General features: G+C 45.2%; 1 protein-coding gene across 1 annotated transcript in view; it reads right to left on the reverse strand.

Moving 5' to 3' along the window:
• LOC126456344 (uncharacterized) overlaps positions 1 to 27,315 on the reverse strand; it is a 231,013-nt gene that overhangs the window by 126,611 nt on the left and 77,087 nt on the right. The window contains exons 3-5 of the mRNA XM_050092096.1: positions 22,343 to 22,444; positions 18,226 to 18,384; positions 941 to 1,200 (exon numbers count right to left, since the gene is read on the reverse strand). Coding sequence (XP_049948053.1) covers positions 941 to 1,200; positions 18,226 to 18,384; positions 22,343 to 22,444 — 521 coding nt within the window. The remainder of the gene's footprint in view (positions 1 to 940; positions 1,201 to 18,225; positions 18,385 to 22,342; positions 22,445 to 27,315) is intronic.

Consider the following 27,315-nt stretch of genomic DNA (forward strand, 5'->3'; position numbering starts at 1 on the left):
GATCATGCAGCCACGTCTCGATCCCTGAGTCAACAGATGGGGACGTTTGCAAGACAACCATCTGCACGAACAGTTCGACGACGTTTGCAGCAGCATGGGCTATCAGCTCGGAGACCATGGCTGCGGTTACCCTTGACGCTGCATCACAGACAGGAGCGCCTGCGATGGTGTACCCAACGACGAACTTGAGTGCACGAATGGCAAAACGTCATTTTTTCGGATGAATCCAGGTTCTGTTTACAGCATCGTGATGGTCGCATCCGTGTTTGGCGACATCGCGGTGAACGCACATTGGAAGCGTGTATTCGTCATCGCCATACTGGCGTATCACCCGGCGTGATGGTATGGGTTGGCATTGGTTACACGTCTCGGTCACCTCTTGTTCGCATTGACGGCACTTTGAACAGTGGACGTTACATTTCAGATGTGTTACGACCCGTGGCTCTACCGTTCATTCGATTTCTGCGAAACCCTACATTTTAGCAGGATAATGCACGACCGCATGTTGCAGGTCCTGTACGGGCCTTTCCAGATACAGAAAATGTTCGACTGCTGCCCTAGCCAGCACATTCTCCAGATCTCTCAGCAATTGAAAACGCCTGGTCAATGGTGGCCGAGCAACAGGTTCGTTACAATACGCCAGTCACTACTCTTGATGAACTGTGGTATCGTGTTGAAGCTGCATGGGCAGCTGTACCTGTACACGTTATACAAGTTCTGTTTGACTCAATGCCCAGGCGTAACAAGGCCGTTATTACGGCCAGAGGTGGTTGTTCTGGGTACTGATTTCTCAGGATCTATGCCCCCAAATTGCGTGAAAATGCAATCACATGTCAGTTGTAGTATAATATATTTGTCCAATGAATAGCCGTTTATCATCTACATTTCTTCTTGGTGTAGCAGTTTTAATGGCCAATAGTGTACTACGGTGAGGCGTTACCTTGAGCAGGGCGACCAGCCCCAGGCGCGCGGTGGCGGCCGGTGCGGCGTCGGCGGCGGAGGCGGCCTCGTCGTCGTCCACGGAGAGCTCGATGCCGTCCAGGTGGTGCGCGTAGAGGCGTCGCGCGGCGTCGCGGGCCAGGGCCAGGCGTCGCGACGGCGAGGTGAGTGCGGCGCGCGCCACGGCGCCGCTCAGCCGCAGGCCCAGCACGGTCCGCAGCGAGGGGCTGCGCGCTCGCAGCAGCGACGCCCCCGACACGTCTGCGAACACCCACTCCTCCTAGTCACTGGCGCAGGGCACGGCAGGGGGGTGTTTACAGTTTTCTTTTCTATAATAAGTGTACGGTGAGGAGACAAAAGTCGTGGGATGCCTCCCAGTATCGTGTCGGACCTGCTTTTGGCCAGCGTAGTGCAACAACTTGACACGGCACGAGTTCAACTCGTTGGAGGTCCCATTCGAAAATATTGAAATAGCGAAAGTGTTGCCGGTGCAGGATTTTGTGCACGAACTGACCTCTCGATTAAGTTGCATAAACACTAGATGGGATTTATGTCGGGCGATCTAAGTGGCCAAATCATTCTCTCCAATTGTCCAGAACATTCTTTAAACCAGTCGCGAACAACTGTGACCCGGTGACATAGTGCACTGTCGCCCATAAAAATTCCATCATTGAATGGCTGCAAATGGTCTCCAAGTAGGGGAACATAACAATTCCAATTCAATGATCACTTAAGTTGAACCAGACGACCCACGCCATTCCATGTAAAGACAGCTCACACCACTACCAGTTTGCCCAGTGCCTTGTTTACAGCTTGGGTCCATGGCTTCGCGGGGTGGCGCCGAGCTCGAACCCTACCATCAGCTCTTACCAACTGAAATCGGGACTCATCTGACAAAGCCATGGTTTTCCAGTCGTCTAGAGTCCAACCGATATGATCACGAGCTCAGGTCAGGCACTGTAGGCGATGTCGTGCTGTCAACAAGTCCACTTGCGTCACTCGTCTTCTGCCATAGCCCATTAACTCCAAATTTCGCAGCACTGCCCTAATGGATACGTTCGTCCTACATCCCACATTGATTTCTGCGGTTATTTCACGCAGTACTGATTGTCTGTTAGCACTGACAACTCTACGCAAACGCCACTAATCCCTATCGTTAAGCGAAGGCCGCCCGCCACTCCGATGTCCGTGGTGAGAGGTAATGCCTGAAAATTGGTATTCTCGGCACACTCTTGACACTGTGGATCACGGAATACTAAATTCCCTAACGATTTCCGAAATGGAATGTTCCACACGTGTAGCTCCAATTACTACTTCGCGTTCAAAGTCTGCTAATTCCCATCATGTGGACATAATTGCGTCGAAGTCCCCCCTCTTAACTGGGTGGTAACGTGCTCGCCTCCCATGCAAGCGGGCTTGGGTTCGATTCCCGGCCGGGTTGGAGATTTTCTCCGCTCGTGGACTGGGTGTTGTGGTGTCTTTATCATCATTTCATCCTCACCACTGGCGCCCAAGTCGCTCCATGTGGCGTCGACTGAAGTAAGATTTTCACTTGGCCGCCGAACTTCCCCGAATGGGGCCTCCCGGCCAACGCTGCCATACGCTCATTTCATTTCAATCACGTCGAAAACCTTTTCACACCAATCACCTGAACATAAATGAGAGCTCCGCCAATGCACTGCCCTTTTATACCTTGTATACACAATACTGCACTATATATGCATGTCGCTATCCCATGACTTTAGTCACGTCAGTGTATTTCGCAATATGTGTCCTTGGCTATATCTTCCCATAGATTTGAGGCTATAGGGACATTTCGCTTTTCAGAAGAAAATTGTGTTGGAGGAAATTTTTGTGCCATTATGCCATGATTCCAATTAGTTGTCATGGAATTGGTGGTCACGGGTTATTTAGATGAGAAGAAATAAATTATTTACTCCGAAAAAATGGTACTAGTATTGGAAGACAAACAAGCATTAAGACCAATTTAAATACTAAAATAGTTATTCGTGTACATATTTAAGAGAATCCCCCATGTTAGCCTACTGGCTTTCGAAAGAACTCGCGATTTTGACTAACATAAACAACAGATATTTGCCCCAGGCATAAAGAAGGGGACACAAACTTTAACACCTTAGTACGTTAGGACCTGTATAAGCCATGAAAGATTATGAACTAGTTTAAAACTTCGTAGATATATAGAGTATCTCAAAAGTCCGTTAAAACTTGAAAATTCAATACTTGACGGAATAATGTAAGTAGAGAGGTAAAAATTGAAACATATGCTTGATATGACATGGGGTTTTATTGAAACAAAAAAGTGCAAAAAATGACCAGCAGATAGCGCTTCATGTGATACAAAGTGATAATTAGCATAGCAATTGATTTTAGCAAAGGCAATGTTCTTTATAATAAATGCTCAGTGCGTTGGTCGTTATTCATAAACAATATCTGTTGTCGAGGGACAATTTTGTGAACAGAACTGTGCAGCATATCAGTACGTATGGTGAGAAATTGTGACTTCAGGTCACGGATTATGGTCTGGGGACCTGGAAGGCCAAGTGTGACGGAAGCGGTGGCTCAGCAAGCGATCCTCATCAAACGATATGCGCAAGAGATCTTTCGCACGTGTTGCAATATGGGATGGAGCGCCAACCAGCATAAAAGTTTTACCCTCAAGCAAGTGTTCATCAGCCAAGCTAAGAATAATGCGATTTTGTAACATATCGGCGTACCTCGCACCCGCCACCCTCACAGTGTGAGAAGCAGCACCCCACATTTCACCGATGGAAAAGGGTCCGATCACGATTGATGTGGTAAGTCCACACAACACCGTGACACTCTTGTTATGCTACTGGTTTCCACAAGAGTTCTAAGATTTTTCGGTACCCCAAACTCTTCAGTTGTCAGTGTTGACGCACACTGGGGTGCTTCGTCGATCCAGCGCCTTCTTTTGGCCTGTTTTTGCTCTCGTTTCTGGTCCTGAAACAAATGTGTGTCAAGTTTTACCTCTCTACCTACATTATTCCGTGAACCAGTGCATTTTCAAATGTTAACAGACTTCTGGGTCACGCTGTATATTCCTGAATTTATTCTCTTCTCGTAGGCAATTTACAATACCTTGTTACAAGATATTACAATCAGTATTTGACATAAATATTAATACTGCAAAAACAAAAATACAGAAAAGTGTTCTTAATTTCGTCCCACACAAAAATTCTCAAAACTGTAATCAATTTATATATACTCTTCCATTCTGACATTACAAAACACTTTCATTACCATGAATCACCTGAAGATCATGAATCAACGATGTTTTCAAATTATTTTGAGCGTTTTAACCAGGTATCACATATGAATAGTAGTCAAAAACTGAAGTGCACTGCCCATCCCTTGTTTTTTGTGTTGTTCAGTAAGAATTTTGGGTACCTGACGTGAGAAAGGTTTTCGAAATTTCACTTTTACAGTGACAATTTCATGAACTAGTGATCATTAGATCTGCGTAACTTCCATAGCAAGGGCACTAAGTGTAAACTTACGGCTGTGCTTAATCTTCTCTTCAGTCGTGTGAACCAGTTCACCAGTAACCACAGACGGGCACTTGATCACGTCCTTCATTGAACAGTCTGACTCATCTTCTAACCATTGAATCACTTATAGCATTATGTCTTTAAACCTCGGAGATTTGCCGATGAATTTCCTTTGGTTTAACTATCTTTGCATTTGGAAAACGAATCACAGGTCTGATTTCACCGCAGCGGCATTTTCAATTACGGCTGACATTATAAGAAGCACTACAAAGCACACGTCGGCAGCGGCGATCTGAAAATGGCGTACGTCTTCTCCTTGAGTCAGAGTTACTGCCGCGCATGCTCGAAACTGCAATCGTAGCGCTGCCACGGATAGAAATAGAAACGGAAATTACTTTGTGAACGACCCTCGTATGTTAAAATGATCGATATCGCTAGGTGTGAAGTTCGTAGTGTAATATGGTTTCCGAATGCATAAAAGTCCAACCTATCTAAATGTCCAGACAGATAAACGAAGTTTTTAGAAACTTGAATGAAGCTTGAGGTAGGAAATAGAGCATCACATTTAATGGCGAACAAATGTTCATGATGTAGAACGATCAGGCCGATCTTCAGTTGTGACGAACTCAAATCAATGATTGAGAAAAAATTCAACAGGATAGACGCTTCACTATTGATAGAGTAAGGTCGTGCTCTCCTGAAATTTCACTATCTGTTCTTTATCCGACTGTTAGTGGTGGTTGGCGCTATAAAAACGGGTGCCATATGAGTTCTTCGACTTTCGATGGATGAACACAAAAAAACAACGAATGGAAATTGCAGACTTTTCACATTCGGTACGAGAAGGACAGTGACGAATTATGAACCACAGTATTACTGGTCACAAGAAGTAGGCCTCGCATACAATTTCAGAAACAAAGCGTCAGTCACGATCTCTCAGGTTTTCTAGATGTGATTGATTAATAGTGATCTTCCGGGTGCTCAGCCGAGTTATGGTTTCACTTTTCTGCGCGTTATTTTGATGACCGATCCAGCCATCTTCTTCACGTGCTGCGAGTTTTGTTGTTACGTGTACTCGCTGTCTGGACTCCAACCAGACTGTAAGCTACTGTTGGTCTCACCTCACGCCGCCATTTATAGGCGACTTCGATTCCCGACGTTCACTGCGTCCTTCGATGCTCTTTTGCCTTACAGACCTCACACTAATTCTCCGTGGAACGCAAATTCCCTCAGTGTTTTTTAACTGTGGTAGATGTGATGGTCGGCGAGATGTTAACATATTGATTTCCGGCAAAGGACGCATAGATGCCGGGAGTCGAACTCGACTATAAATAACATCGTGTGACTAACAATAGCTCACAGTCTGGTTGGAGTCCAGACAGCAAGTACGCACAACAGCAAAACTCGGAGCATCTGAAGAAGACGGCTGGGTTGGTCATCGAAATACTGTGCAGAAAATGGAAGCAACAAATCAAATGAGCGCCCAGAAACTCCTATTAAAGCGCCAGGCACTCAAAGGACGTCATCACGATCCGCATCAGAAAAAGCAACAAAACTGTTATGGAACCAAAGAGTATAGTACAGAAGTTAAATAGAATAAATACGCAATCAGACGAACAGAAATGACTCTCTTATTCAGACAATAAATAAGGTCACTGCGATTTATGACGGTCTCCCGGACATCAAAAACACGCAGGACATGGTTTTCAATTTTGTGTGACTACCGCTAACGGCAGCGGGTGCTCTGCCACTTGCTGCCGTGTTGGCGATGAGGTCGGTAAGGAGTTCTGGTGGTGGAGCGTTCCGTTCCTCCAGCAGCGCGGCTGACAGTGTTTTAGGATCGAAACGGCATCCCGCTCATCGACTTTATTTCCAGACGAGAGACCATAGATACAGAAGTTGTGGTATCGATAGCTACGATGCCACAACGTAGGTGCGGTTTGCTAGGTTGGCACTACGACACTGACACCGACGACAGCGCCCTCCAGCCGGCGCTGTGCAGCACTATGAGCGCCGCTCAAGATTCTACCCATTTGATTCCGAGTAGACGACCAAGCAACATTGTTTCTATTTCATAGTGGGCGAGCCACTAGAGATTTTACCTGTGTAACTTTTGTGAGCTTTGATACATTCGGCTCCGCACCTGTGTCCTCCTCTGTAAAAAGCTAGGTAATCACATTATCTATTTACGTTAATATTGTTGTGATATAGTAAAACCATTTCTAAGAGCAGTACCGAGAGATTTTTACCTCACCTGCTCCTACTCGCTTCCTACATTCGGCCTACCCTTCAGTTTAGAGGAGCAGACTCACGCGCCGCCTACCAGGCGGGATATGGTTCAAATGGCTTTTAGCACTATGGGACTTAACATCTAAGGTCATCGGCCCCCTACAACTTAGAACTACGTAAACCTAACTAGCCTAAGGACATCACACACATCCATGCCCGAGGCAGGATTCGAACCTGCGGCCGTAGTGGTCGCGCTGCTCCAGACTGTAGCACCAGGTGGGATACAAAAGAAGTCTACTGTCAGACCCTTCACCGACTGCGCCGTTCCATTGGAAACAAAAAGGCGTGGTTTATCGTCAAGTGGCATCGTAGTTCTTCACGATAACGTTCGCCTGCGTTCTGATATTTGACGAAGGATTTATTTCGGTAGTTTAAGTCGGAAGTTTTTGAACATCCGCCTTGTGGATTGGACTCGGCCCCGAGTGACCACCATCTTACTCCCAAACTGAAGGATTGTTTTGGCGGAGGGCACTAAGGAAATAACAGTGAAAACAAAAAGTACTTTAGTGGGTGTTTCAACGACTCAGTGGCCACTGAGAATGCGTAAGGTATAGGAGAACTTGTTGAGTGATACGAAGACGTAGGAAAATAGCTAAGATACCGGAATATGTTGTAAAATTCGTTTTCTTTCTTTCTATTGAGAAAAATATATGGAGAACGAAATGACCTTTTCTTTTAGAATAACCCCCGAACATTATAAGTGGTGATTGTAACTCATCCATGAAAGAAGTGGCTTATAAGGCGCTTGTTCGCCCGATTCTTTTATTTGGGATCCCCATCAAGTAGGACTGATAGAGAAGATACAGAAGATCCAACGAAGAGTTGCGCTTTTGTCACGGGATCGTTTAGCTGGCGAGAGAGCGTTACGGAGATGCTAAACAAACTCCACTGGTAGAAGTTACAAGAGAGGCGTTGTGCATCACGGAGAGAAATGGGTTCAAATGGCTCTAAGCACTATGAGACTTACCACGAAGCATTCGCAAATGCAATACAAAAAGGGGATAATAGCAGTGGTGCATGAACTACCTTCCGCCACACACCAGATACAAAAGAAGATTAATGCTGTACTGTCATAGAGTTCTGAGCTACGTTGAAAGTTTCAAGTCTCTAGTTCATCGGGAAGTTGGTTTAAAAATCAATTGCAAAATTTGTACCGAACAAACAGGAAAGCGATCTTATAAAAACGCGTTACAAAGAGACTTAGAGCTTTAGAAACGGACCACTTAAGAAGAACACCTAGAATTTTCCGATCCGACCATGTAATGTGCAAATAAGAAAAAAAAAATGGTTCAAATGGCTCTAAGCACTGCGGGACTTAACATCTGAGGCCACCAGTCCCCTAGACTTAGAACTACTGAAACCTAACTGACCTAAGGACATCACACACATCCATGCCCGAGGCAGGATACGAACCTGCGACCATAGCAACAGCGCTGTACCGGACTGAAGTGCCTAGAATCGCTCGGCCACAACCATTCCGGAGAGAGTTACTATTGAAATTTCGGGACAGCACTTTTCACGACGACTCGGACAACATATTACTTCCCCTTACATACATCTCGCGTATTGACCACGAGGAGAAAATTCGAGAAATTAGAGCCAATACAGAGGCTTACCGACAATCATTCTTCCGACGAACTATTCGCGAGTGGAGCAGGGTTGGAGGAATCAAATAGTGGTACCCAAAGTACCCTCCGCCACACACCATTAGGTGGCCTACGGAGTATGATGTAGATGTAGGTTGTGCATTCTGCAGAGCATTAGTGTAGAGTTCAATGAGGAGTAGAAACCACGTCACCTCGTCTCTCCCTTCATTGGTCAGATTACTGCGACGACAATCTCCAAGTCACAAGGAGTGAGCGAGCTACTTTCCGGTTCAGTGGCACCGCTACTTAGACAGTACACGAGGCAGCGAACCCAGACAAGTGAACTGCGCTGGCGGTGTCGGTTCCAGCAGGTGTCCACTCGCCCCCGGACCGGTCCAGTGTTTTGGTGAGGTAATACTTTCCGCGAGGAGACGCGGAGAAAGTGCGGCCCGGGTTGTCACGTCTGTACTGCGGACAGGTACTTCATTACGGGGCCGGGGCAGAGTGCGTGGCGTGGCGCGTGGGCGGGCTGTCTGGGCGTGGCCGGGGCCTGCGAGGGCCGCCGCGGTCCAGCCGGAGAAAGCCGCGCCGGACACTCGCGACGCGCCGACAACGCCCTGGCGCGCGCCGCCCAGCCCAGCCCGTGAAGTGGACGACAGCCAAACTCTATAAATTGTCGCCGCCGCTGCTTTCTCTCCTCCATTAGCGCCCGATTGCGAAATGGGGTTGCGCAAGGGGACTCCTCGGCGTGACCCCAAACGGGGTGCGGTTGTGGTCCGGTTTTTTCGACCACATCGTCCGCGGCCTTCAGCGCGTGCACCGGTTTTATTCTCGAGTTTTCCTTGTGCGAGAGGTGGCCGGACTGAGGATCAAAGACCAGTAAGCATTTAGGACAGGAGAGGGCCTTCAGTTATGTCTTATTTCCGTCGTATACTGGGTGACCCGAAAGTCCCTTAACATTGAAAAATGCACTTATTCACGGAATAATGTAGGTAGAGAGGTAAAACTTGACACACATACACGCTTGGGATGACATGGGCGCTATTGACAGCAAAAATAAGTTCAAAACGAGGCCAACAGATGGCGCTGGACTGCAACATGTCAGTGACGTCGCATGACAATCGTGTATAAAATGAACTGTAGTGACAGAGGGAGTCAGATGTGCCAGTAATGGCTACGTGTAGCTTTTACCAGAAAAGGCACTGTTCGCGAATCTTTAATGTCGGAATGAAGAATCCGCTACTGCAGCTTTACGATCCTATCACCATAGATCCCGTGACAAGTGTCGCTGTGAAGAAAATGATAACGAAGTTCAAAGCCATGGATTGTTTAGGCGATGGGCCTCGTAGTGGCCGAGTGGTTCTAGGCGCTTCAGTCCGGAGCCTCGCTGCTGCTACAGTTGGAGGTTCGAATCCTGTCTCGGGCATGGATGTGTGTGATGTCCTTAGATTAGTTAAGTTTAAGTAGTTCGAAATATAGGGGACTGATGACCTAAGATGCTGAGTCCTATAGTGCTTAGAGGCATTTGAACCATTTTTGATGGTCCCCGTAGTGGGCGACCAGACACAGGTGCTACTGCTGCTGCTCGAACAGTTCAGGAAGGCATGTAGGCTATAGCGGGTTCATTTCCGCATGGTGAAGTCAGCGTTCCTGAAGGCTCACGTCGCACCAGCATTCCACCCTATACTGTTTGGAGAGTACTATGGCGTATCATCCAGTGCTATCCGTACAAATTCCAGAGTCATCATGAAATGTTAGCTGCCGATTTTGTGACGCGGACCGCATTTGCGGTGTGGGCACTTCAGATAATGGGGGAATATGACACTCGGTTGTCTAACGTGTTGTGGACCGACGATGCCCATTTAATACTCCAAGGATCTGTCAACATCCATAATTGCAGAATATCGGCTACCAAAATTTCTAGAAGTGTCGTGGAAACCCCATAGCATGACGAGAAAGTCACGGTGTGGTGTTCATTTGCCACACCAAACGTGAACGGATCCTTTTTCTTCGAAGAAAAGCGGGATACTGCTTTTCAAACTGTCAGCGTGACAGGAGCGAATTACACCGACATGTTACAGAATTGTGTCTTCCCTCGCCTGGCTAATAAACGCCTGCTAGAAGGTACGACTTTTATGGTGGATGGCGCTCCACCGCATATTGCTACAAGTGTCAAAGACCTCTTGCACTCATCGTTTGGTAAAGATCACAAAACTGCGGAATAGCTAAGTTTGGATGACCGGCCGCAGACTTGAACCGACGTCCTCTCGAAGTTGGTTCCAGCGTCTTACTGCTGTGACACCTCACATGGGCAAAGCCGTAGACCAAAATGAATACAAAACTGGGTAAACTTCCGACCAGCACGAGGATCATATACAATGATTCATTTACGGCTATCTGTTCAAATGGTTCAAATGGCTCTGAGCACTATGGGACTTAACTTCTAAGGTCATCAGTCCCCTAGAACGTTGAACTACTTAAACCTAACTAACCTAAGAACGTCACACACATCCATGCCCGAGGTAGGATTCGAACCTGCGACCGTAGCGGTGGTGCGGTTCCAGACTGTAGCGCCTAGAACCTCTCGGCCACACCCGCTGGGCGGCTATCTGTGTACATCCAACTTACAATTCCAGTATCGACCCCACGTTGAAATATACTAGTGTGCAAAACTTTTGCATGATGTGTCACTGCCAAGTAACATAGTTCGATGAAGCTTAGAGCATACGTAAAAAGAACTGCTACAGTATAGTACAGAAGTTAAACAGAATAAATACGCAATCAGACGAACAGAAATGACTCTCTTATTCAGACAATAAATAAGGTCACTGCGATTTATGACGGTCTCCCGGACATCAAAAACATGCAGGACATGGTTTTCAATTTTGTGTGACTACCGCTGACGGCAGCGGGTGCTCTGCCACTTGCAGTTTCGGAATAACGTTGACTGGTGAGTGAACGTCTTCGAAGATTTGGAAGTTAGTACGCTCATGCAACGTACTGCTTCCCCACACCTGGGCTAACAAATCTGATATGTTCGATAATGCTGAACGTACCCACATACGGTGAGAGGCGGGAAAACGTAATGCAGCCTGGAACATTGTCGAATGTGGTCATCTCATGGCGTTTTCCTCCCAATTACCTTCTGTAATATACTGTAGCAGTTTTTTGGTCCGAAATTCATCGAAATATGTCCTTGGCAGTGGGACATCATGCAAAAGTTACTTTAGTTGTCATGTTTTGCACTCCAGCATAATCACAAATTACACACGCAAACGTTCCTAGTGAACTATTCTATTAGTGATAACCGTATCAAAATCCCTACAGTAATTTCTGAGATTAACCTTCACATACAGACAGAAAAGTGGTTGAGGACTTTGATTTAGTAATATGTGTATATGACGTTTGTCCGAAGAGGAATCTCCATTACCGTAAAGAGAGAGAGAAGAGAGAGATAGGGAAAGAGAGAGTTGGAGACAGAGACCAGAGCATGAAGCGTGCGGCCTACACAACAGGCGCAGAGGACGTACAAGGTCGGCGCATCCGCAGCGGGCCCTGTGGTGTGGCAGCGTGCGATCCAGTTGCACCGCCAGCTGGGAACCTGACGGCTCTAGTAATGTGAGTGAAGTAGCGACTGTGCCTGTTTGTTCGGGAAGATCGCAATGCTACGGAGAACGCTTGCCATATCGGGTTGTGTATCTCAGTTCACAACGCCTGAAGCCTAGATGTGGAATGTGTCAAGTGCGTAAGAGATGCCCACATGAACCAAGGCCTTTTATTTCTTTTTAAAGCTTAAAATTTTGATTACCTACCCCATTCCCTTAAATGGCAAATATTTCATATATAATAGCTATAGATTTATTTATTAATCCTATTCAAGAGTTCATCTATGGTATAGAAGGAGTGGTCAAGGAGATACGACTTAATGTATTTTTAAAACTATTACTCCTGTCTGTCAGACATTCTATTTTAACTTGTAATTTATCGAAAAGCCTTACAGTACCATACTTTACCCCTTCCTGTGTCAAAGATAGCTGAAGTAGGGGATAGTGTAAGTCTTTGTTTCTTCTGGTATTATAATCATGAATGTCACTGTTGTTTTTAAACTGGTCCATGTTGCTGAGAACAAATTTTATTACTGAGTAAATGTACTGTGAGGCTATTGTGATAATTCCTAACCTTTTAAACAAATGCCTACAAGATGTGCGACTACGACCCCCACAAATTATCCTAACCACTTTCTTTTGAGCAGTGAGTACTTTTTGCCGAAGTGTTGAGTTACCCCAAAATATTTTCCCGTATGACAGAGAGTGGAAGTATGCAAATTATATTAGCTTGCTATTTTCTATAACCTCAAAATTAGCAATTATTCTGATTGAAAAAGTTGCTGAACTTAGTCGTTTTAGGAGATCCAAGATATGAATTTTCCAATTAAGATTCTCATTTATATGTACATGCAAAAACTTAGTATGCTCTACCGTGGCTACTGACTTCTGCTGATTTGTTATGTTTATTGAAGGAACTGCTTGCACTAGAAAATTGGATTTACTGTGTGTCAACGTTAAGAGCAAGCCCATTCGCAGAAAACCAATCAATAATTTTTCCAAAGGCATTATTTGTATCATTTGCTATTGGAGTTTCTTTTACCAGATTAATAATGATGCTTGTATCATCAGTAAATAGTGTCAGTTTAGCTTCTTGTTTCAGATAAGAAGGGAGATCATTCATGTACATCAAGAACAGAGGGAGACCCATGATCGAACCCTGTGGAATATCTAATGTGATTTCACCCCAGTTAAATGAAGTGGGAAACTTCCTTAAATCACTTAAACCAATAAAGAAACTTTTTGCTTCCAATTCTGTAGATATGACTCAAAGCACTCATATGCCATTCCATCTATATCACAGAATTTTAATTTCTGTAACATAATGTCATGGTTCACACAATCAAATGCTTTGGATAAGTCACAGAAAATTCCTATTGTGACACTTTACTATTTAAAGACTCAATAATGCGGGCAATGGAATTGTATATTGCTGTCTCAGTGAAACAACATTTTTGAAATACAAGATGTGATTTAATAAGTATCCCATTAAAGTTGAGATGGCTAACCACTCTTGATTCATTACTTTTTCGGTGATTTTTGACAGTGCTGTAAGCAAGGATACCGGCCGAAAATTATTGACATCTGTGGTGTCCCCTTTTTTGTAGAGAGGCTTGACAATGGCATATTTTAACCTGCCTGGTAAAATACCTGGAGTCAGTGATGCATTACAGATGTGACAGAACATCAGCTGTAGCTACTCCACATGTTTTAATATCTTGTTAGAGATGTCATCTACTCCAACAAAATATTTATTTTTCAAAGATTTAATATTTTTCCTTATTTCACAAGAGTTTGTGAGATGAAAATTAATCTGACTAGGATTTTTCAAAAACTGACTCTTCCATGTACTGCTTGGCTTTTTCTTTTGAACTACGAGTATTTACACCAATTTTTTCACCTACACTTAAGAAACGGTTGTTAAATACATTAGCTACTTGTGTGCTGTTGGTTAAGATGATCTAATTCTATTTAATAGTAATGCTACCTACTCCAGTGGTTACTTTCCCTGTCTCTCTTCTAACAGTATTCCATACTGATCTGATTTTGTTGACCGAGTTTTAATTTCATGTCTAATATACATATTTTTTGATTTTCTGATAACTTTTCTGAGTATGTTACAATAATTTTTATAGTTTAAAATTACTTCTGGATCTTTACTAATACTTGCTGCCTCATACAATTTTCATTTACTTTCTAAAGACACTTTAATACCTGTAGTGATCCAACGTTTCTTTGAACACTGTTTAGTGTTACATTTATTAACTTTTTTGGGTCAACAGTGTTCAAAAAGGGATATAAATTCATCAAGAAATATGTTGTACTTATCATTGGCATTTGGTTCATTATACACATCTCCCCAATTAACATTTCTTAAACTTTCTCTGAAGTGCTCTATAGATTCCGTGTTGACCAGCCTTACGCTTTTACTTAATGGTTTCTGAACTGTACAGCCTGCTAGGTTTTGTACGTTAATCAGTTTTAAAACATGGTTTGGTAATCCATTTATCACAGGGAAAGCATGTGTTCGTTTTAAATCCTATTTCTGTACAAATACATTATCTATTAGAGTTCTACTGTCTTGAACTATACGTGTAGAGAAATTGATCACTGATTCTACATCATATCTCATTAATAACACTTCAAGTTCACTTTTCCTATTAGAATTGGTTAGAAAGTTTCCACTGAAATCACCATAGGTTAATAACTTCTTTTTGTTTGACAGACAGCATAATAAGGAGTCAAACTTTTTTATCAATAGCTCCCAATCTTCTAATGGGGACTTGTACACTGTTGCTAATATCAACACTACATTATCTCTACTGTGTACTTCGCGGAAGCTACACATACTAATAGAGAAAATAGTCTTCCTATACCGAATAATCTAATATTTATGTTCACGATAGGAAGGAAACAATATCTACTGAGAGAAAACTGGAACTTTCGCCGCACCATCCAGGGCGCAAAACTCTTGAGCAGCTAGGCTCCGCCTGTCACTAACGTGAACAAAGGATAAGTTCTAGAGGAGTAACACCTCGTTAAAACACGGTGTTCTAGTTGTCACGGCTGCTATAACCTTGTGAAGGAACATTGTCAGGGTTAAAGAAGAAAGTAGTTAACGGTTCTGATAGCGGAAGAAGACCTATGCCTCGACGGGCGACACGCCTACATAAGTACTGCGCAAGTCACAATACACTCTTTAAGGGAGGGCACCATTACTATCCATTTTCTTTGGTATTCCATTCACGTAGGGAATGACGGAAAATGGTTGTCAATATGCCTAAGTACGCACCCTAATTTCTTATCTCACTGTTACGATCCCTACGCGAGATATACGAGAGCGCGCTGAAGGAAGGAAAGGGAGGAAGATTGGGTTTAACGTCCCGTCGACATCGAGGTCATTAGAGACTGAGCGCATGCTGGGATTGCGTCAAGGATGGGAAAGGAATTCGCCTATGCACTTTGAAAGGAACCATCCCGGCATTTGTCTGGAGCGATTTAGGGAAATCACGGAAGCTCTAAATCTGGATGGCTGGTCGCGGGTTTGAACCGTCGTTCTCATGAATGCGAGTCCAGTGTGCTAACCACTGCGCCACAACTTCACCTATGCTTGCGTCACTTCATCAGTATCAAAGCGAAGTCCTCGAAGGTGTTCTTTAAATTCTGGAAACAGATGAAAATCAGACGGAGCCAAGTCGGGAGTGTATGGAGGACGATCGATGACGATGAACCCAATGTGTCGGTCTGTTACAGATGTCACGGCGGTCGTGTGTGATCTTGCTGTGTCACGCTGAAGGAGAGGGTGTACCACATGTGTGGACGAACTCTTTGAATTAGAAACTCGATTGCACTACGCTGTTCCTCACTCACCGATATAGTTCCGTTACGTACCGCCATGCTACACGCTACAATTCGGAGCACTCTAGTGGCAGACGGCGGCAAATATGTAGACATGAAGCATAAAGACGTAGAATTCTAATGACGTTTGTTTTATTTAAAAAGCTTTAAGAGCTATCACATAAAAAATCGGAAGATTGCAATTCAGCACGCCCTCGTACGATGGAGATAACAAAATGGTCGTAGTGTTGCTCGAACAGTCCACGGGTGTACTGCCGGTCCATAGTGTCCAAGGTCCATAGTGTCCAAAGGGCCCGTTGGACACTATGGACCGGCAGTACACCCGTGGACTGTTCGAGCAAGAAATACGCCGGGAGAAGTTGAAGAATCAGGTCGTAGTGTTATTCGAATACAGTTTACCGTTTTGTTTAACATACAGGATTTCGTGAAACTTACGTCGACCTTCATCCAAGGACTCCAGTTTGACTTCCTCGTGCATTTCTGCTACACTACAACAATGGCTATGCTGAATTTGTACGATGTCTGTTGCCATACCTGTTTGATAAGGAATCCAAACGTTGGATCAATATTCTAGAACTCGTCGCACTACTATCTTGAATATCCCAGTATCCTTCCAACAAACGCAAGTCTTCCATCGGCATTCTCTGATACTGATTTTACGTGGTCGTCCTGTTTCATATCACTCCTTAGTGTTATCCCTATATATTTATACGGCATGTTCACGACCAATTTTATGCTACACGACTCTTTGTCTTTGTTATGGGTGTTATCTTCATTAATCCGCGTTTAAAGAGAGCTGCTATTGCAAAAACAGACATAATGTCTGATAGGATAGACGCAATCAGTGATTTTACAATTTTACTTTTAATCCGTCTTGATTGCAAAATGTTTATTCATATGATCGGTTTCGGTTCCTCTAGAACCATATGATCGGTTTCGGTTCCTCTAGAACCATCTTCAGATCTGATATTTCGGTTCAGGAGTAACCAATCCAAACACAGCAACTAGATGTGGAGCAGCATGTGAAAGTTGCTGTGTTTGGATGGGTTACTCCTGTAACCGAAATATCAGATCTGAATATGGTTCTAGAGGAACCGAAACCGGTCGTATGAATAAACATTTTCAATCAAGACGGATTAAAAGTAACACAGCTGCTATTGATTGCAAGTTTTTCTACAGTATATCGGAAGAAGTAAACTCCGTATTGAAGAGGGGTTTGGTTTCTTTAGATTAAATGGAGCTAACGTCGTTAAGTTAAGAAACCCATAAATAATTCCAACGGACTGAAAGTAGGCGACATGACAGCCTCATTACTGGGCTTCTCGAGAAGCGGACAAGGGATATCCTACATCTACATCTACATGATTACTCTGCAATTCACATTTAAGTGCTTGGCAGAGGGTTCATCGAACCACAATCATACTTACTATTTCTCTACCATTCCACTCCCGAACAGCGCGCGGGAAAAACGAACACCTAAATCTTTCTGTTCGAGCTCTGATTTCTCTCATTTTATTTTGATGATCATTCCTACCTATGTAAGTTGGGCTCAACAAAATATTTTCACATTCGGAAGAGAAAGTTGGTAACTGAAATTTCGTAAACAGATCTCGCTGCGACGAAAAACGTCTTTGCTCTAATGACTTCCATCCCAACTCGCGTATCGTATCTGCCACACTCTTTCCCCTATTACGTGATAATACAAAACGAACTGCCCTTTTTGCACCCTTTCGATGTCCTCCGTCAATCCCACCTGGTAAGGATCCCACACCGCGCAGCAATATTCTAACAGAGGGCGAACGAGTGTAGTGTAAGCTGTCTCTTTAGTGGACTTGTTGCATCTTCTAAGTGTCGTGCCAATGAACTGCAACCTTTGGCTCGCCATCCCCACAATATTATCTATGTGGTCTTTCCAACTGAAGTTGTTCGTAATTTTAACACCCAAGTACTTAGTTGAATTGACAGCCTTGAGAATTGTACTATTTATCGAGTAATCGAATTCCGACGGATTTCTTTTGGAACTCATGTGGATCCCCTCACACTTTTCGTTATTTAGTGTCAACTGCCACCTGTCACACCATACAGCAATCTTTTCTAAATCGCTTTGCATCTGATACTGGTCTTCGGATGACCTTACTAGACTGTAAATTACAGCATCATCTGCGAACAACCAGAAATTTTAACATGCGAATGAGGAACCGGAACATGTGAAAAGACTGAAGATAATAACAAAATTAAACATCTGGCTGTAGCGACAGTGACAACATGGAAAGATCTAGCGTAAGCTCTCTCTCGCTTATTCTCTGTTGTCGGGCGGCTGCGTGCTGTAGTGTTATGATATGTTTCGTAGTAAAAGAAGACCTGTGCAGCTACTGCTGTGGCATTGCTATAAATTAGAATGTCGGTCAGTGTACTCACCAGAGACGATCTTGAGCCCGAAGTTGTCGGAGACGACGGCGGCGTCCTTGAAGACGATGTGCGTGCAGAGGCAGGGGTCGAGCTGGTAGACGGACAGCCGGCCCTCGTAGTAGCAGAGTAGCGCCTTGTCCGACGGCGCCAGCGCCTCCACGGCGCACGCTGCGGACACACACACAGCGCCGGCTGTTACAAGCGCCCAACCAACCATCCACTGTGCACTGTGCCACTGATATAGACACAGGTTTCAGGAACATACAGTGCGTGCTCAACTGCATCGTTTGTCCCGCGTGTATACGTAACACATTTGTACAGCTGCAGTTTCTAGATTTAAACTGCTACCCCTTTCTCCCGGTAGATTGTTTAAATTAAGGGTTTGGACAAAAATATGAGTTCATAGCGAAAAATGCGTGCTTGAAAATACACTACTGGCCATTAACATTGCTACACCACGAACGTGCTACAGACGGGAAATTTAACCAACAGGAAGAAAATGCTGTGATATGCAAATAATTAGCTTTTCAGAGCATTCACACAAAGTTGGCGCCGGTGGCGACACCTACAACGTGCTGACATGAGGAAAGCTTCCAACCGATTTCGCATACACAAACAGCAGTTGACCGGCGTTGTCTGGTGAAACGTTGTTGTGATGCTTCGTGTAAGGAGGAGAAATGCGTACCATCACGTTTCCGATTTTGATAAAGGTCGGGTTGTAGCCTATCGCGATTGCGGTTTATCGTATCGCGACATTGCTGCTCGCGTTGGTCGAGATCCAATGACTGTTACCAGAATATCGAATCGGTGGGTTCAGGACAGTAATACCGAATGCCGTGCTGGATTGCAACGGCCTCGTATTACTAGCAGTCGAGATGACAGGCATCTTATCCGCATGGCTGTAACGGATCGTGCAACCACGTCTGGATTCCTGAGTCAACAGATGGGGACGTTTGCAAGACAACAACCATCTGCACGAACAGTTCGATGACGTTTGCAGCAGCATGGACTATCAGCTCGGAGACCATGGCTGCTGTTACCCTTGACACTGCATCACCGACAGGAGCGCCTGCGATAGTGTGCTCAACGACGAACCTGGGTGTACGAATGGCAAAACGTGATTTTTTTTCGGATGAATCCAGGTTCTGTTTACAGCATCATGATGGTCGCATCCGTGTTTGGCGACATCGCGGTGAACGCACATTGGAAGCGTGTATTCGTCGTCGCCATACTGGCGCATCACCTGGCGTATGGTATGGGGTGTTATTGGTTACACGTCTCGGTCACCTTTTGTTCGCATTGACAGCACTTTGAACAGTGGACGATACAGTTCAAATGTGTTACGACCCGTGGCTCTACCCTTCATTCGATCCCTGCGAAACACCACATTTCAGCAGGATAATGCCGAACGCATGTTGCAGGTCCTGTACGGGCCTTTCCGGATACAGAAAGTGTTCGAATGCTGCCCTGGCCAGCACATTCTCCAGATCTCTCAGCAACTGAAAACGTCTGGTCAATCGCGGCCGAGCAACTGGCTCGTCACAATACGCCAGTCACTACTCTTGATGAACTGTGGTATCGTGTTGAAGCTGCATGGGCAGCTGTACCTGTACACGCCATCCAAGCTCTGTTTGACTCAATGCCCAGGCGTATCAAGGCCGTTACTACGGCCAGAGGTGGTTGTTGTGGGTACTGATTTCTCAGGATCTATGAATCGAAATTGTGTGAAAATGTAATCACATGTCAGTTCTACTATAATGTATTTATCCAATGAGTACCCGTTTATCATCTGCATTTCTTCGTGGTGTAGCAATTTTAATGGCCAGTAGTGTAGAAGAGCCTTCACTGGGAAAGTACATGTGTAGATGAGAGAAGTTTACACGTCTTGTAGGATAGTGGTGTTTGGATCTAAACAAAGCAACTAAGTTTCTTGTGATTCAGAAAGGACGATAGGTTAAGGAGTGGTGGGCAGGGGATGTTTATACTAGAAGAAAGAAACGTAAAAGCGGACTGGCTTCTAGGGCAGGTCATGGTGTAAAGAGGGAAAAGAGCAGCGAAAGGTGCAGAGGGAAGGGGAAACCCTGGTGTGGTAACGGATATGGGGAACGCGTTAAAGTTGATAAGATCACATAAATACTGGGCCGGATTTCACTGACACACGGGTTTGTTGGTACAAGTGGAAAAATACTGGGGTTGTCGAGAGCCTCGTGAATTTGTGTAGCCACTAATCTATGGTAGTACAAAAAAGTGAATGGACCACTTGAAGTCAGCACTTGCAGAGAGTTCTGTACTTTATTGCAGTTGTTACTAGTGTCTTACGTAAGTGAAACTGTACACACTATCTGATCTAAAGTATATGCACACACCTGGGTAATGTGGAGCTTGCCACCAGATGTCACGAGAGGTGGATCCGCCAGTATAAACGGAGGCGGGGAGTACTCTGTTGTCAGTAGGGAAGCAGTAACAACAGGGGAGAGGGATGACTTTGAACCCGGAGTAATGATCGGATGTCACTTGAGTAACAAATCCATCACGGACATTTAAACGCTTCTAAAGCAGTCCATGTGGATTGTCAGTCGTAGGCGATATGACTGTGAAGGAACAACCACAACTAAACCAAGACCAGGCAGACCCCTTGTACCGACGTTAGGAACCGTCGAGCACTTCGGAGTGTCAACAAAATAACCACATGACATCATCTGAGGGAGTCACTCGTGAGTTCCACAGCGCTGTAGAGGTCCAATCAGCACAATGGCTGTGAGTGGGGGGTTAAAATGAATGGGATACGATGGTCGAGAAGTCCCTCATAAGCAACTCATTTCTGTAGTCACTCCCAAGTGATGCTTGATGCTGTGCCACAGGGCACTGAATAACTGGAAAGGAGTGGTTTCGAGTGATGAATCACGCTACATCCTGTGGCCATGCTATGAAAGGCTTTTTGTTTGGTGAAAAACTGGGGAACGTTACGTGCCACCATGTTCAGCGCCAACGCTGAAGTATGGCAGATGTCGTGTAACGGCATGGGGGTATTTTTCGTGGTTAGAGAGTGGTTTACTTATTGCACGTAAGAAAACGCCTAATACAGGACGATATGCATTGTGTACTGCATACAGCAGAGAAACAGATTGAAGACAGTGATTGTTTGAATAAGTAAAGGTTTTTTTTTTTTTAAATTACCGCTACCAGTCACAAACCTAAATGGCATTACAAAAAGAACTTTATAATAAGGTCATACTGATGTTACATAGTCTTTTCGTAAATGCTGCTATCATCCTGTGGTAGAAGAGAAAACTTAGTAAGAGGCGATGTCATTTTGGAAGCTGGACTGATGTTTGCACGGAAATGTTTTGTAACGGTCACTCAGTTTGTTCTTCTGGCGTGGCAGTCTCGTTGTGCAGTCTCGTCTGACACGCCAGAAGAACAAAGTGAGTGACCGTTACAAAACATTTTCTTGCAAACATCAGTCCAGCTTCCAAAGTGACATCGCCTCTTACTAAGTTTTCTCTTCTTCCACAGGATGATCGCAGCATTTACGAAAAGACTATGTAACATCAGTATGACCTTCTTGAAAAGTTGTTTTTGTAATGCCATTTAGCTTGAAGATGAGGTATTCCCTCGAATCATGTCCCTAAATAAATAAGTAATACAATACTTGACTAAGTTTGTGACTGGTAGCGGTAATTTAAAAAAAAAAACCTTTACATATTTCTTGAGACAGTCATAGTCGAAAAATAGTCAAAATGGCTTCAAATTGTTGTGAAGCAATGGTTTATGGACAGTAACGTCTCTGAAACGAACTGCCTTGCTCAAGTCCCGACCTGAACCCAATGGAACTCTTGTGGGAGGTGCCAGAAAGTCGACTTCACTCCATATCTCAGTGTCCAACATCACTACCTCCTCTGGTCTCGGATCTTGAGGAAGAATCGGCTGCCATTTCTCCACAGACATCCAGACACCTCACTGAAAGTGTCCCCAGCAGAGCTGAACCCATTATGAAGGAGAAGGGCGGACACACTCCGTATTGATGTCCAGTAGTAGGTGCGGATACTTTTGATCAGATAGTGTGTGACGTTATTAATGCTTTGCAGCTACTTGTTGCAACCACAGGTAAGGCGGCGGTACTTACGGGTGACGTCGTGCGTGGAGACGAAGCGGGCGCTGGCCGAGGTCGCCAGCAGCACCAGCAGTGACAGCAGCAGCGGGGGCGGCGGCCACGTCATGGCCGCGGCTGCGACACACAACAACACAATGGCTCGCTACAGTACAGCACAGCACTCGCTGCAGCTCAGCTGCTTGCGCCCACCACCTCACTACACACCAGGCACCAGCGATGGGGCCGCTGTCAGCTACACTGGAGTACACTGAAGCACCGAAGAAACTGGTATAGACATGCGTATTCAAATACGGAGAATTTTAAAGGGGCAGAATATGGCGCTGCGGTCGACAACTCCTATGTAGGACAACAAGCGTCGGGCGCTGTTGATGGATCGGTTACTGCTGCTACTGTGGGAGGTTATCAAGAGTTAAGCGAGTTTGAATGTGGTGTTATGTCGGCGCACGAGTGATGGGACACAGCATTTCTGAGATAGCGGTGAAGTGGGGATTTTCCCGTACGACCATTTCGCGAGTGTACCATGAATATCAGGAATCCGGTAAAATATCAAATCTCCGTAAAAAGATCCTGCGGGACCAACGACAACTGAAGAGAATCGTTCAATGTGACAGAAGTGCAACTCTTCCGCAAATTGCTGCAGATTTCCAATGCTGGGTCACCAACAGGTGCCAGCGTGCGAACCATTCAACGAAACATCATCGCTATGGGCCTTCGGAGCCGAAGGCCCGCTCATGTACCCTTGATGACTGGACGACACAAAACTTTACTCCTCGGCTGCGCCCATCAACACCGACATTGGACTGTTTATGAATGGAAACATGTTGCCTGGTCGGACGAGTGTCGTTTGAAGTTGTATCGAGTGGATGAACATGTACGGGTATGGAGACACTCTCATAAATCTATGGATCCTACATGTCAGCAGGGGATCATTCAAGCTGGTGGAGACTCTGTAATGGTGTGGGGCGTGTGCAGTTGAAGTGAAATGGGGCCCCTGATACTTTTATGTACGAGTCTGACAGCTGACATGTACGCAAGCAACCTCTCTGATCACCTGCATCCATTCATATCCATTGTGCATTCCGACGGACTTGGGCAATTTCAGTAGGACAATGCGACACCCCACATGACCGGAATTGGTACAGAGTGGCTTCAGGGACACTCTTCTGAGTTTAAACACTTACACTGGCAAGCAAACTCCCCAGACATGAACATTATTGAGCATATCTGGGATATGCCCCCTCGTACTCTTTCGTATTATTGGACAGCTCTGCAGGATTCATGGTGTCAATTCCCTCCAGCGCTACTTGACACATTAGTGGAATCCACCCCACGTCGTGTTGCGGCACTTCTGCGTCTAGGGCAGGTTTAACAGTTTCTTTGGGTCTTCAGTGATTAATAGACACTGGAAAGCCAATAGATCGCACAAAAACTCTCGTAATATTAAGTCATTATGTACTTTTTTCTACTCTTTCCTGCGGGGAAACACCACATTCCGATAATACACACGCAATATATCTTACGATTATCCTTCTTAGCTTTGTCGATTTATAACTTTCATTTTGATATTCCTTTATCGAGTTCGGATTTTGCACTTTGTTGCCGTTTTATAACAAGTACCAGAAGTATCAATAATTAATCGTTTAGTCAAAAAATGGTGAAAATATTTACAAAGAATGAAATTTTTTGTTATTACAATACCTGCAATTAAATATTATTTTTTAAATTCATTTCCCAGTTTACTGTTGTGTCTGTGGTTTAACGCGAGTTCCCGTCTGGCGTGCAGGCTGCGTGAGCGGATCGTCCTGCAGACCAGGCTCTGGACGTCCGTGGAGAACAGACACGCGTGTAGCTCGACGCATTGTGCGACCAGCACGTGGCAGACTCAGTATAATCCAGGAGCGAAATCCGAGCTGATGCTGCACCTGTTGTCTGATCTGGGACCAGTGGGACCATCTGCCTTCAGCAGGACTACACTGAGGTGTTATAGCGATATGCACACATACGGATGGCGGCAGTATCGCGAACACAAGATATAAAAGGGCACTGAATTGGCTCAAAAATGGTTCAAATGGTTCTGAGCACTATGGGACTTAACATCTGTGGTCATCAGTCCCCTAGAATTTAGAACTACTTAAACCTAACTAACGTAAAGACATCACACACATCCATGCCCGAGGCAGGATTCGAACCTGCGACCGTAGCAGTCGCGCGGTTCCGGACTGCAAACGCCTAGAACCGCTAGACCACCGCGGCCGGCACTGAATTGGCAGAACTGTCATTTGCACTGAGGTGATTCACGTGAAAATATTTCCGACGTGATTATGGCCGCACAACGGGAATAAACAGACTCTGAACGCGGATGGTAGTTGGAGCTACATGCATGGGCCATTCATTTCAGAAATCCTTAGGGATTTGAATATTCAAGAACCACAGCGTCAAGAGTGTACCGAGAATACCATATCTGAGTGATCACATCTCAACACGGACAAAGCGATGGCCGACGACTTCCAATTAACAATTGAGAGCAGCGGCGTTTGTATACAGTTGTGAGTACTAACAGACAAGCAATAATGCGTGATGCAACCGCAGAAATCAAGGTGGGACTTACGACGAACGTGTCCATTAGGATAGAGCGGTGAAACCTGGCGTTAATGAACTATGACAATAGACAATCGCCTTTGCTAACAGCACAACATAGCCTGCAGCGCCTCACCTGGGCTCGTGACTTCATTGGTTGGGCCCTACACGACTGGAAAGGCGTGGCCTGGTCAGATGAGTCCAAATTTCAGTTTGTAAGAGCTGATAGTTGGGTCCGAAAGTGGCGCAGACCCCACGAAGCCATGAACACAAGTTGTCGACAAGGCACTGTGCAAGCTGGTGGTGGCTCCGTAATGGTATGGGGTGTGTTTTACGGGAGTGGGTCCTCTGGTCCAACTGAAACGATCATTGACTGGAAATGATTAAGTTCGACTACTTGGAGATCACCTGCAGCCATTCATGAACATCATGTTACCAAACGGCGATGGAATTTTTATGGATGACGATGCGGTATGTCAGCGGGCCACAGATATTAGGAAGCATCCAATTACTTGTCACCTCTGTGTAAGAAAATGTGTGTCTCTGGCCAGGCTACCATTGACAGCACTACACCGCCAAGCGTGGCTACTCTGGTGTCTTGAAAGAGTTGACTAGAGACTGGAATGGCGCTCTGCTGTGTTAAGTGATGATAGCAGGTTCTGTCTGTATGCGAATGAAGTTAGTACAGGGTTATTACAAATGATTGAAGCGATTTCACAGCTCTACAATAACTTTATTATTTGAGATATTTTCACAATGCTTTGCACACACATACAAAAACTCAAAAAGTTTTTTTAGGCATTCACAAATGTTCGATATGTGCCCCTTTAGTGATTCGGCAGACATCAAGCCGATAATCAAGTTCCTCCCACACTCGGCGCAGCATGTCCCCATCAATGAGTTCGAAAGCATCGTTGATGCGAGCTCGCAGTTCTGGCACGTTTCTTTTAGAGGAGGTTTAAACACTGAATCTTTCACATAACCCCACAGAAAGAAATCGCATGGGGTTAAGTCGGGAGAGCGTGGAGGCCATGACATGAATTGCTGATCATGATCTCCACCACGACCGATCCATCGGTTTTCCAATCTCCTGTTTAAGAAATGCCGAACATCATGATGGAAGTGCGGTGGAGCACCATCCTGTGGTACGTTTAGCTCCCTGCTTGCTTTATTCGTCGACTTCCGTGGGCTACGCGTGAAACTTGCCCGCACGCGTTCAACCGTTTCTTCGCTCACTGCAGGCCGACCCGTTGATTTCCCCTTACAGAGGCATCCAGAAGCTTTAAACTGCGCATACCATCGCCGAATGGAGTTAGCAGTTGGTGGATCTTTGTTGAACTTCGTCCTGAAGAGTCGTTGCACTGTTATGACTGACTGATGTGAGTGCATTTCAAGCACGACATACGCTTTCTCGACTCCTGTCGCCATTTTGTCTCACTGCGCTCTCGAGCGCTCTGGCGGCAGAAACCTGAAGTGCGGCTTCAGCCGAACAAAACTTTATGAGTTTTTCTACGTATCTGTAGTGTGTCGTGACCATATGTCAATGAATGGAGCTACAGTGAATTTATGAAATCGCTTCAATCATTTGTAATAGCCCTGTACATGTGTAGGGCGTAGACGTAGACCTGGTGAGGTGCCTACTCCAGAGTGCATTCGCCCACTATACACGACACACAGGCTTCACGGTGTGGGGGTGCGGAGCATCAGTTACAACTCGCTGTCACATTTGGTGGCTCTGCAGGGTAAAGTAGCCAGTTGCCCCTATAATGCACAGGCTGTGCTGGTTATTTCTTCACCAGGAAGGTGATATACTTTTTCAGCAGGATAACGCACATCCACTTGCGACTGGTGCGACGCAACGTGCTCTTCGTGGTCTACAGAAACTACCCTGGTCGTCAGGATCACCAGATCTTTCGCCAATTGAACGTGAATGGGACATAATTAAGCGGGAACTTACTCGCTCTTCAGGGCCTGCAAGAACCATTACCGAATTACAACAAAAGGCACAAGATACTTGGGACAGTCTATCGCAGAATTCCGTTCGGCGCCTTCGTGATTGTTTGCATGCTAGAAGAATACCTGCTTGCGTTACCGTCAGAGGGGGGCGGGGGTGGGGGTAGGGTACACTGTGTACTGGAGCAACTATTTGGGTACTTTTTGCTGTGCCACGTGTGTTTCGTTTGGTACGAATTTGTTATCATATAATCCTACAATGACGAACTGCTGTCACCCCATTTGCTAATAAAGTTGCATTGTCCTTGGTGGTATTTTATTTTTTTCTGACAGTGCATGTCCCAATCTTTACGTTAGTTCTTCCGAAGCATGATTCGCAGTGGTTAAAACTGATAAATGAAATATCAAAGAAATGTATCAAACCTTTCTAACTAAAAATTCATTCTGCTGTACGA

This window comes from Schistocerca serialis, chromosome 2 (assembly GCF_023864345.2).
Source record: "Schistocerca serialis cubense isolate TAMUIC-IGC-003099 chromosome 2, iqSchSeri2.2, whole genome shotgun sequence".
In the NCBI taxonomy this organism is placed as follows: domain Eukaryota; kingdom Metazoa; phylum Arthropoda; class Insecta; order Orthoptera; family Acrididae; genus Schistocerca; species Schistocerca serialis.